This window comes from Salmo salar, chromosome 11 (genome assembly GCF_965601325.2).
Source record: "Salmo salar chromosome 11, fSalSal1, whole genome shotgun sequence".
Classification (NCBI taxonomy): Eukaryota; Metazoa; Chordata; class Actinopteri; order Salmoniformes; family Salmonidae; genus Salmo; species Salmo salar.
The window spans coordinates 106,347,793-106,360,759 of record NC_138301.1 but is presented as its reverse complement, the minus strand read 5'-3'; the positions used below and the strand labels follow the sequence as shown (position 1 = coordinate 106,360,759).

Below are 12,967 nucleotides of genomic sequence, written 5' to 3'. Positions count from 1 at the left end.
TTTTGCTCAATTATAGTGGCCACTATAGTAGACATCGATCAAGTGCACAAGGCTAAATGTGTGCAAAAATAACATTCACCAAATAAAAAATGTAATGTTCCCCCTCACTCACACATAAGTGTTACTGTCGAATTCAACACAACAAAAGCAGTATCTTTGGGCTACACATTATTACATTGTACACTTTCTGCCATTTGTAATAAAGATAATCTAACGTTTTACCTAATGATATATAAGGAGGGCATTTGCACAACATGTTTCACGACCACACCCAGAGACTGATGGCGGACTAAGCACTCACACAAAAATGTCAAGACATGAAAGCATCCTAGCCACACGAACTGACCACTGGTGTAAAGAACAACATTCCATGAATATCGCAAGCACCCAGACACGAATTACCAGAAATACACACACACACACACACACACACACACACACACACACACACACACACACACACACACACCACACACACACACACTTAGGTGTGTTGGACTCCGAGGACAAAGGACACTGCCAAGGGCCAATGGGAAGTCGACACCACCTGGAGAGTGGACCGTCCCTCCACTCATCGACCAGTCAGGAGAGCGGACCTACTAGACTCAACGTCAACACACTGTCATTTCATTGTATAAATTAGATGCACACTATGTTTCGGGGCTCTCTTCTGCTAGTTCCCTATGAGCTAAACGAAGGAGTCCGTGCACGCTTTGCCAAATATCTTTGTCTCATAATAAACTGCCTTACTATAAACTGAATCCACCCGGTCCAGCGTCTTGACTTGGTCTCCTTCTCAAGTAACTGATCATCAACACTGTGGACATCGGTTCTACAATGTGCCAGCTGAGCATGATACCCTTTGTTGGCATAATTGATCTCTTTCAGGCAGAGTACACCTGGCATACCCCTTTTTATCCACTGTATTGAAAAAGTTAGAAAGAGGGAAAGTGTGTGGTGTTCCTTTCACCTCTAAAGTGGCATCCAGCTTAAACCAGGCCCAGCTCCAGCTACAATTCATCCCTGTATCCACTTGCTTAATACTGTAATGACCTACCTAGATCATAAAGGAACAATTGTCCAGACAGAGGATTGAGTTTACGAATTGACGGTTTATTAACCCAATGTCACACAGGCTACTGTTTGGCCGTAGCCCACGCCAAATAAATGAAGGATACCCCACAAACCAACCGTGACTTTCTCTTGTAAAGCCCAGACGTAAGAGAATGAACAATGGCTAAACCCGGTCTTAACTTCCAATGCTCCATCCCCCTGCCCAACCCCCCTCCACGCCACTCCGCCAACCACCAGGATGCCCGGCATCAGAACATTCCAGGAATTCCCATGATTGGCAATTAGCAGGTTGATTGGCATGTCGGACCCCGCGAACACTGGGTGCTGGTAAGTACAACACAACCAACTAATTGCCTAACACAACACACAGCTGTCTGTGCGGGTCGCTACAATACTTAACAAGCAATGCCTCATTTTCACCTAATTCTCTCATTCTGAAAATGAACCACATACTTTAGAGGGAAAACATCAGTTCACAGATAGCAGTTAATTCGTTAGCTAGTTAACATTTCACACAGATTGCCAGGGTCCAGTAAACAACTAACATAATGCGTTATAACTTGAGGAACGGCAAGGAGTTGTACACCAGTTAATACTATAGCGAATTGGTTAGGTTAACGTTAGCGCATCCAAATGCCAGTTGTTTTTAGGTTACAGCTGATTAAGTACGCTTCATCACCTTCTCGTCCCCGTCTCCGTGGTCAGCCTTCTCGCCTACCTACCTCTTCGTTATCTTTCAGGCGACGCGCTGCTGTAACTGGCAAACTGCCTTTCCACTCTCCCGCTGTCTTTCTAGAGCGCGCGCTGATGCTATAACTAGCAAATTGGTTGTCTCTTCTCTCTTCAGTCGCATGCTGCATTCTGTTGTTATGTGAACGATTGGCTGAGCCTTGGATACAGACAGCATTGCTCCAAACGCATATCAGTCATTCACTTACAGCCAGTATTGATCCCCCCCACCCCCAAACTTTTCTCATCGGATCTACACAAATCACGTAGGTCACCTATTTTGGATTCAAAACAGCGAATTTCGCTGAAAGGTGACTAGTTTGCATCCCTGGTATTTGGGGAGTTCATCCCATTCTTCTCTGCAGATCCTCTCAAACTCTGTCAGGTTGGATGGGGAGCGTTGCTGCACAGCTATTTTCAGGTCTCTCCAGAGATGTTAAATCGGGTTTGAGTCCGGGCTCTGGCTAGGCCACTCAAGGACATTCAGAGACTTGTCCGGAAGCCACTCCTGCGTTGTCTTGGCTGTGTGCTTAGGGTCGTTGTCCTGTTGGAAGGTAAACCTTCGCCGCAGTCTGAGGTCCTGAGCGCTCTAGAGCAGGTTTTCATCAAGGAACTCTCTGTACTATGCTCCGTTCATCTTTCCCTCAATCCCGTCTAGTCTCCTTGTCCCTGCCACTGAAAAACATCCCCACAGCAGGGATGATGTCAGGTTTCCTCCAGACGTGACGCTTGGCATTCAGGCCAAAGAGTTCAATCTTGGTTTCTTCAGACCAGAGAATCTTGTTTCTCATGGTCTGAGAGTCCTTTAGGTGCCTTCTGGAAAACTCCAAGCGGGCTGTTGTGCCTTTTACTGAGGAGTGGCTTCTGTCTGGCAACTCTACCATAAATGCCTGATTGGTGGAGTGCTGCAGAGACGGTTGTCCTTCTGAAACGTTCTCCCATCTCCACAGAGAAACTCTGTCAGAGTTATCATCGGGTTCTTGGTGACCTCCCTGACCAAGGCCCTTCTCCTTTGATTGCTCAGTTTGGCCAGGCGGCCAGCTCTAGGAAGAGTCTTGGTGGTTTCAAACTTCTTCCATTTAAGAATGATGGAGGCCACTGTGTTCTTGAGGACCGTCAATGCTGCAGAAATGTTTTGGTACCCTTCACCAGATCTGTGCCGCAACACAATCCTGTCTCGGAGCTCTACGGATAATTCCTTTGACCTATTGGCTTGGTTTTTGCTCTGACATGCACTGTCAACTGTGGGAACTTATATAGACAGGTGTAATCCTTTCCAAATCATGTCAAATCAATTGAATTTACCACAGGTGGACTCCAATCAAGTTTTAGAAACATCTCAAGGATGATCAATGGAAACAGGATGCACCTGAGATCAATTTCGAGTCTCATAGCAAAGGATCTGAATACTTATGTAAATAAGGTATTTCTGTTTTTGCTTTGTCATTATGGGGTATTGTGTGTAGATTGATGCGAAAAAACAATAATTTAATACATTTTAGAATATGGCTGTAACGTAACAAAATGTGGAAAAAGTCAAGGGGCCTGAAAACTTTCCGAATGCACTGTAATAACTGTGGTTAGAAGGCCAATAATTAGTCAGAAACCCATAACTGTCAGGGGTTGTAAATCAAGTCCTTATTGTCACCGCCCAACATTCTAGGAAACTGAAAAGAAGAGTCTCTCTCCTTCCCAACCCTCTCCTCCAAGAACATCCCAGGACCTTCCTGCCCTTGCAGTGAAGAGATCAAGGGTAGAGAGCGGGAGCAGAGGTGGGATGGGGAAGCTGAGCTCAGCAGTGGTGTGGAGGACATAGAGATATGGGGCTAGGGGCAGGGCAGAGCTAAGCAGTGGTGTGGAGGCATAGAGATATGGGGCTAGGGGCAGGGCAGAGCTCAGCAGTGGTGTGGAGGATAGAGATATGGGGCTAGGTGCAGGGCAGAGCTAAGCAGCGGTGTGGAGGATAGAGATATGGGGCTAGGGGCAGGACTGAGCTAAGCAGTGGTGTGGAGGATAGAGATATGGGGCTAGGGGCAGGGCAGAGCTCAGCAGTGGTGTGGAGGACATAGAGATATGGGGCTAGGGGCAGGGCAGAGCTAAGCAGTGGTGTGGAGGATAGAGATATGGGGCTAGGTGCAGGGCAGAGCTAAGCAGTGGTGTGGAGGATAGAGATATGGGGCTAGGGGCAGGGCAGAGCTAAGCAGTGGTGTGGAGGACATAGAGATATGGGGCTAGGAGCAGGACTGAGCTAAGCGGTGGTGTGGAGGATAGAGATATGGGGCTAGGGGCAGGGCAGAGCTAAGCAGTGGTGTGGAGGACATAGAGATATGGGGCTAGGAGCAGGACTGAGCTAAGCAGTGGTGTGGAGGATAGAGATATGGGGCTAGGGGCAGGGCAGAGCTAAGCAGTGGTTTGGAGGACATAGAGATATGGGGCTAGGGACAGGGCAGAGCTAAGTAGTGGTGTGGAGGATAGAGATATGGGGCTAGGGGCAGGGCAGAGCTAAGTAGTGGTGTGGAGGACATAGAGATATGGGGCTAGGGGCAGGGCAGAGCTAAGCAGTGGTGTGGAAGACAGAGATATGGGGCTAGGGGCAGGACAGAGCTAAGCAGTGATGTGGAGGACAAAGAGATATGGGGCTAGGTGCAGGGCAGGGCAGAGCTAAGCAGTGGTGTGGAGGACAGAGATATGGGGCTAGGGGCAGGGCAGAGCTAAGCAGTGGTGTGGAGGACAGAGATATGGGGCTAGGGGCAGGGCAGAGCTAAGCAGTGGTGTGGAGGACATAGAGATATGGGGCTAGGGGCAGGGCAGAGCTAAGCAGTGGTGTGGAGGACAGAAGTTGTCTACATTTGACACTTACATGCGACTTCTATCAGAATACGAAGCTTGCATTGAAAACACGGGTCTAGACGCACAAAAGTCACTCTGTGGTCTGACTGTGTTCAGATCTGTCTGAACAGTTGGTCAGGGATGCATTCTGTGCTGATTTCTCCTCAGTCTGGATGCAAGAGATACAGTATGGGGCTAGGCCAGGGTAGAGCTCAGCGTGAGGTGATGTCAGAGAGGAGTGGCCATGGCAGGAGTCAGAGCTCAGCCTCTTACCTGTTCTGTTGCTCCTGCTGCAGGAGCTGGACAGCGATCTTCCTCAGGTCCAGTACTTCCTTCAGCTCATCCTCATCCTCCTCAACTAGCTGATCTTTATCAGAGCTGCAGGAAACAGGGACATGACAATTCAGTTTGAAGCCAAAACCTATGCCAACTACACTCCCTATAATAGCATTAACTCAGTGTGTGACCCTACTATAGTGGCAGCTATCCAACGACATAACCTTCTCAGCATGTCTACTGTCTGGGCCTGTTATTATGTTATGTCACTTCTGCTATCATCTACAGCTGCTAATTATCAACTACAGTACATGAACTAGTGTTGTAAATTAATTATTTAAGGAGACGGATAGATCAATATGATTTCAGTTCAAACTTATAGAAGTTAAAAGGATTTTCTTCCATTCCTCCTTTCTTCTGTCTATTCAAGTGTAGTGAAGACTTACCCAGACTCCTCTTTCCAGTTCTCCTTATCTTTGCTTTGGTGTGACTTGTTAAGAACCTTCTCCAATTCCTGACACACAGAACAAAAAGTAAATAAAATCATGTTATTTTTATTTAACCTTTATTTAACTAGGCAAGTCAGTTAAGAACTGGCTGGGCCACCGCCCTATGTGACTCCCAATCACGGCCTGTTGTGATACAGCCTGGAATCGAACCAGGGTCTGTAGTGACGTATCTAGCACTGAGATGCAGTGCCTTAGACCGCTGCGACACTCAGGAGCCCATAAACAGATATCTAAAAGTAAAACCCCCACACTCTTATCCAAGTTTATCCAACACATTTCATTTGAACTTCAAGCTGATTCCACAGGTTTCCTCCCAAAAAAGACCTAACGAGACAATCTGTTGGCTTTATTCAATCAAATTTATGGCATTTGAGATTCCACACCTGATGCCTTTCAAGCTTTTGACACGATGAAAGATAAGATTAGTTTAAAGCCCTGACCAAGCTTGTACCAAAACCTCCCATTCTTCAGAGCTAACAGTGGAAAATAACAGGCACTAATTGGACAGTAGCTCACCCAGGGATAGCTCAACAGTGGAAGACTAGTGTAGTTAATGGTGTACTGTAGTGGTCATACAGCTCTCTATGGATCCCTGGTGACATACCTTTATACATGAGATGTTGGGTCCACTCTGCTGCCCATCTGACAGGGCAGCATCTTCCTCTGCGTTGGGCTCGATGAAGTCAAAGGGGACCTGATCTACGGGAACAACACACCAGGTTCAACCTCAGACTAATGTGCTTGTTGCCAGTTGAGCCCATTATTGCTCAAACTCCGTTTATTTTCAAACAGTCAAATCCACTGCATCCAAACAGGTCTTACCTTTGCCTGAGTCCATCTTTGAGAGGAGAGAGAGGGCGTCGGCGCGGGCCGTCTCTGAGACCTGAGAGTGCAGGCTGATGGTATCATCGTCAGAGGGCTAGAGGAAGAGAGGGAGAAGGAAGTGGGGGCTCAGTGTTAAAGTGAGCATAAAGCATAGAGTTCACGTCTACTGAACATGTCTGCAGAAGAACTGCAGAGTGTCAGGATCAACAAGCCATGGTTGAACGCACAACAGTCCTCAGTACAATCTAGGCATCAGTTCAGCCTGACTACAGTGGGTGAACTCTGACCTCTGTCGCAGACAGTCTTTTATCCCCGTTGTCACTGCCGATACCAGAGTCAGGACCGTGGTTCTTACTGGGGTAAAAATCCTCCATGCTGCAGCGATATATAAAGGGATAGTCAGTAATAAACAGTCAGACAGTTTTGATTCAGACACATTCATGACAATTCCATAAGCACTTCAAAATATGTCGAGACCTGTGTCATTAATCTTCAAATATGTCATACCAGTTGTCATTACAGTTTAATGGCACATACTGCATATTCATGTCAGTCATGCATATGGTCAATGGTCTTGTCTGTAGTATACTTAAGCAATAAGGCCAGAGAGGGTGTGGTATATGGCCAATATACCACGGCTAAGGGATGTTCTTAGGCACAACGCAATGCGATGTGCCTGGATATAGCCCTTAGCCGTGGTATATTGGCCATATACCACAAACCCCAGAGGTGCCTTATTACTATTATAAACTGGTTACCAATGTAATTAGAGCAGTAAAAATACATGTTTTGTCATACCTGTGTTATTGGTTGTCAGCCAATTGGCATTCAAGGCTCGAACCACCCAGTTTATAAATAGAATTATGATATGATATAAGAGTGTGTACCTGTCTGTGAGAGGCTGGGGAAGGCAGCGTTTGCCCAGAGAAGGGAGGTCCAGAGAGTCAGGCTTCTTATCCATCCTACAAGCCTGGATGTTCAGGTACTTAAAGATGTGCACCTTGCCCTTCAGGCAGATCTGAAACACACAAATACAAAGTGCATGAAGTATATATCCAAGTGCTGAAATGAAGTGCCCGAGTGTTCATTCAAGCAGAAATGAAATCATAAGGGGACAGCTGCCCACTAGATGGTGCAACTGTTCCTCAGCGACCATTATGGGTATAGCCTGGTATATCAAGGAAACTGTCACAGCTAGGGGGGGTTGTTTCTAGGCATGATGCCGAGCTGAGGTTAACCTGTGTTAACTCGTCGGCACCCCATACCTGATACACAAGGAGATGGCTGTGGATAATCCCATGCAGTGCCAAAATGTCATTTACAGCATTTACATTTTAGCAGACACTCTTATCCAGAGCGACTTACAGTAGTGAATGCATACATTTCATTTCATGCATTTTTTTTTGGTTCGTTTTTTTTGTACTGGCCCCCCGTGGGAATCGAACCCACAACCCTGGCGTTGCAAACACCATGCTCTACCAACTGAGCCACAGGGAAGACACACACTCACACATACCTGTGCAGGCTGACCTGCCATAAACTACCACAGATGTTGCCACACACTTACACACTCTCACTCACACATACCTGTGCAGGTGGGGACTGCATAGGGTTGTTGTCGAGGATGATGTGCTGCAGCTGCCTGAGTCTCCTGTAGACAGGAGGGATCTCTGTGATCTTATTGCAGGAGAAGTCCAGTCTGATGAGTGGCAGGTCAGCCAGCTCTGGGGAGAGAAAAAGAAAGAAAGCAAAAGAGGCATGGGTTTGGATATAGAATAAGGAGAGAGATTATGGTAGACCTAGCTGGTATCTGTCCCTGCTCTAGGGTCCAGAGAGGAGGGGTTGGTGAGGGAGAGAGGAGAGGAGAGGACCAGGGGAGAGGACGTAGACAGCTACCTACCCTCAGACCAGGGGAGAGGACATAGACTGCTACCTACCCTCAGACCAGGGGAGAGGACGTAGACAGCTACCTACCCTCAGACCAGGGGAGAGGACATAGACTGCTACCTACCCTCAGACCAGGGGAGAGGACGTAGACAGCTACCTACCCTCAGACCAGGGGAGAGGACGTAGACAGCTACCTACGCTCAGACCAGGGGAGAGGACGTAGACAGCTACCTACCCTCAGACCAGGGGAGAGGACGTAGACAGCTACCTACCCTCAGACCAGGGGAGAGGACATAGACAGCTACCTACCCTCAGACCAGGGGAGAGGAAATAGACAGCTACCTACTCTCAGACCAGGGGAGAGGACGTAGACAGCTACCTACCCTCAGACCAGGGGAGAGGAAATAGACAGCTACCTACCCTCAGACCAGGGGAGAGGAAATAGACAGCTACCTACTCTCAGACCAGGGGAGAGGACGTAGACAGCTACAGTGGTGGAAAAAAGTATTTGATCCCCTGCTGATTTTGTACGTTTGCCCACTTACAAAGAAATGATCAGTCTATAATTTTAATAGTAGGTTTATTTGAACAGTGAGAGACAGAATAACAACAACAAAAATCCAGAAAAACGCATGTCAAAAATGTTATAAAATGATTTGCATTTTAATGAGGGAAATAAGGATTTGACCCCTCTGCTAAACATGTCTTAGTACTTGGTGGCAAAACCCTTGTTGGTAATCACAGAGGTCAGACGTTTCTTGTAGTTGGCCACCAGGTTTGCACACATCTCAGGAGGGATTTTGTCCCACTTCTCTTCGCAGATCTCCTCCAAGTCATTCAGGTTTCGAGGCTGACGTTTGGCAACTCAAACCTTCAGCTCCCTCCACAGATTTTCTATGGGATTAAGGTCTGGAGACTGGCTATGCCACTCCAGGACCTTAATGTGCTTCTTCTTGAGCCACTCCTTTGTTGCCTTGGCCGATTGTTTTGGGTCATTGTGATGCTGGAATACCCATCCACGACCCATTTTCAATGCCCTGGCTGAGGGAAGGAGGTTCTCACCCAAGATTTGACGGTACATGGCCCCGTCCATCGTCCCTTTGATGCGGTGAAGTTGTCCTGTCCCCTTAGCAGAAAAACACCCCCAAAGCATAATGTTTCCACCTCCGTGTTTGACGGTGGAGATGGTGTTCTTGGGGTCATAGGCAGCATTCCTCCTCCTCCAAATACGGCGAGTTGAGTTGATGTCAAAGAGCTCCATTTTGGTCTCATCTGACCACAACACTTTCATCAGTTGTCCTCTGAGTCATTCAGATGTTCATTGGCAAACTTCAGACAGGCATGTATATGTATTCTTGAGCAGGGGGACCTTGCGTGCGCTGCAGGATTTCAGTCCTTCACGGCGTAGTGTGTTTCCAATTGTTTTCTTGGTGACTATGGTCCCAGCTGCCTTGAGATCATTGACAAGATCCTCCCGTGTAGTTCTGGGCTGATTCCTCACCGTTCTCATGATCATTGCAACTCCACGAGGTGAGATCTTGCATGGAGCCCCAGGCCGAGGGAGATTAACAGTTCTTTTGTGTTTCTTCCATTTGCGAATAATCGCACCAAATGTTGTCACCTTCTCACCAAGCTGCTTGGCGATGGTCTTGTAGCCCATTCCAGCCTTGTGTAGGTCTACAATCTTGTCCCTGACATCCTTGGAGAGCTCTTTGGTCTTGGCCATGGTGGAGAGTTTGGAATCTGATTGATTGATTGCTTCTGTGGACAGGTGTCTTTTATACAGGTAACAAGCTGTGGTTAGGAGCACTCCCTTTAAGAGTGTGCTCCTAATCTCAGCTCGTTACCTGTATAAAAGACACCTGGGAGCCAGAAATCTTTCTGATTGAGAGGGGGTCAAATACTTATTTCCCTCATTAAAATGCAAATCAATTTATAACATTTCTGACATGCGTTTTTCTGGATATTTTTGTTGTTATTCTGTCTCTCACTGTTCAAATAAACCTACCATTAAAATTATAGACTGATCCTTTCTTTGTCAGTGGGCTAACGTACAAAATCAGCAGGGGATCAAATCATTTTTTCCCCCACTGTACCTACCCTCAGACCAGGGGAGAGGACATAACAGCTACCTACCCTCAGACCAGGGGAGAGGACATAGACAGCCACCTACCCTCAGACCAGGGGAGAGGACATAACAGCTACCTACCCTCAGACCAGGGGAGAGGACATAACAGCTACCTACCCTCAGACCAGGGGAGAAGACATAGACAGCTACCTACCCTCAGACCAGGGGAGAGGACATAACAGCTACCTACCCTCAGACCAGGGGAGAGGACGTAGACAGCTACCTACCCTCAGACCAGGGGAGAGGACGTAGACAGCTACCTACCCTCAGACCAGGGGGAGAGGACATAACAGCTACCTACCCTCAGACCAGGGGAGAGGACGTAGACAGCTACCTACCCTCAGACCAGGGGAGAGGACGTAGACAGCTACCTACCCTCAGACCAGGGGAGAGGACGTAGACAGCTACCTACCCTCAGACCAGGGGAGAGGACGTAGACAGCTACCTACCCTCAGACCAGGGGAGAGGACGTAGACAGCTACCTACCCTCAGACCAGGGGAGAGGACGTAGACAGCTACCTACCCTCAGACCAGGGGAGAGGACATAGACAGCTACCTACCCTCAGACCAGGGGAGAGGACGTAGACAGCTACCTACCCTCAGACCAGGGGAGAGGACGTAGACTGCTACCTACCCTCAGACCAGGGGAGAGGACGTAGACTGCTACCTACCCTCAGACCAGGGGAGAGGACGATAGACTGCTACCTACCCTCAGACCAGGGGAGAGGACGTAGACAGCTACCTACCCTCAGACCAGGGGAGAGGACATAACAGCTACCTACCCTCAGACCAGGGGAGAGGACATAACAGCTACCTACCCTCAGACCAGGGGAGAGGACATAGACAGCTACCTACCCTCAGACCAGGGGAGAGGACATAACAGCTACCTACCCTCAGACCAGGGGAGAGGACATAACAGCTACCTACCCTCAGACCAGGGGAGAGGACATAGACAGCTACCTACCCTCAGACCAGGGGAGAGGACATAACAGCTACCTACCCTCAGACCAGGGGAGAGGACATAGACAGCTACCTACCCTCAGACCAGGGGAGAGGACATAACAGCTACCTACCCTCAGACCAGGGGAGAGGACATAGACAGCTACCTACCCTCAGACCAGGGGAGAGGAAATAGACAGCTACCTACCCTCAGACCAGGGGAGAGGACATAGACAGCTACCTACCCTCAGACCAGGGGAGAGGACATAGACAGCTACCTACCCTCAGACCAGGGGAGAGGAAATAGACAGTTACCTACTCTCAGACCAGGGGAGAGGACATAGACAGCTACCTACCCTCAGACCAGGGGAGAGGACATAGACAGCTACCTACCCTCAGACCAGGGGAGAGGAAATAGACAGCTACCTACTCTCAGACCAGGGGAGAGGACGTAGACAGCTACAGTGGTGGAAAAAAGTATTTGATCCCCTACTGATTTTGTACGTTTGCCCACTTACAAAGAAATGATCAGTCTATAATTTTAATAGTAGGTTTATTTGAACAGTGAGAGACAGAATAACAACAACAAAAATCCAGAAAAACGCATGTCAAAAATGTTATAAAATGATTTGCATTTTAATGAGGGAAATAAGTATTTGACCCCTCTGCTAAACATGTCTTAGTACTTGGTGGCAAAACCCTTGTTGGTAATCACAGAGGTCAGACGTTTCTTGTAGTTGGCCACCAGGTTTGCACACATCTCAGGAGGGATTTTGTCCCACTTCTCTTTGCAGATCTTCTCCAAGTCATTAAGGTTTCGAGGCTGACGTTTGGCAACTCAAACCTTCAGCTCCCTCCACAGATTTTCTATGGGATTAAGGTCTGGAGACTGGCTATGCCACTCCAGGACCTTAATGTGCTTCTTCTTGAGCCACTCCTTTGTTGCCTTGGCCGATTGTTTTGGGTCATTGTGATGCTGGAATACCCATCCACGACCCATTTTCAATGCCCTGGCTGAGGGAAGGAGGTTCTCACCCAAGATTTGACGGTACATGGCCCCGTCCATCGTCCCTTTGATGCGGTGAAGTTGTCCTGTCCCCTTAGCAGAAAAACACCCCCAAAGCATAATGTTTCCACCTCCGTGTTTGACGGTGGAGATGGTGTTCTTGGGGTCATAGGCAGCATTCTTCCTCCTCCAAATACGGCGAGTTGAGTTGATGTCAAAGAGCTCCATTTTGGTCTCATCTGACCACAACACTTTCATCAGTTGTCCTCTGAGTCATTCAGATGTTAATTGGCAAACTTCAGACAGGCATGTATATGTATTCTTGAGCAGGGGGACCTTGCGTGCGCTGCAAGATTTCAGTCCTTCACGGCGTAGTGTGTTACCAATTGTTTTCTTGGTGACTATGGTCCCAGCTGCCTTGAGATCATTGACAAGATCCTCCCGTGTAGTTCTGGGCTGATTCCTCACCGTTCTCATGATCATTGCAACTCCACGAGGTGAGATCTTGCATGGAGTCCCAGGCCGAGGGAGATTAACAGTTCTTTTGTGTTTCTTCCATTTGCGAATAATCGCACCAAATGTTGTCACCTTCTCACCAAGCTGCTTGGCGATGGTCTTGTAGCCCATTCCAGCCTTGTGTAGGTCTACAATCTTGTCCCTGACATCCTTGGAGAGCTCTTTGGTCTTGGCCATGGTGGAGAGTTTGGAATCTGATTGATTGATTGCTTCTGTGGACAGGTGTCTTTTATACAGGTAACAAGCTGC

The 12,967-nt window shown here is 48.0% G+C and overlaps 1 protein-coding gene across 3 annotated transcripts in view; it reads right to left on the bottom strand.

Annotated features, from left to right (window-relative positions):
• LOC106563437 (leucine-rich repeat and calponin homology domain-containing protein 2) overlaps positions 1–12,967 on the bottom strand; it is an 87,101-nt gene that overhangs the window by 39,470 nt on the left and 34,664 nt on the right. For all 3 annotated transcript variants that reach the window (XM_014129007.3, XM_014129008.3, XM_014129009.3), the window contains exons 5-11: positions 7,830–7,966; positions 7,130–7,260; positions 6,530–6,617; positions 6,240–6,336; positions 6,022–6,116; positions 5,355–5,422; positions 4,906–5,010 (exon numbers count right to left, since the gene is read on the bottom strand). In XM_014129007.3, coding sequence (XP_013984482.3) covers positions 4,906–5,010; positions 5,355–5,422; positions 6,022–6,116; positions 6,240–6,336; positions 6,530–6,617; positions 7,130–7,260; positions 7,830–7,966 — 721 coding nt within the window. The remainder of the gene's footprint in view (positions 1–4,905; positions 5,011–5,354; positions 5,423–6,021; positions 6,117–6,239; positions 6,337–6,529; positions 6,618–7,129; positions 7,261–7,829; positions 7,967–12,967) is intronic.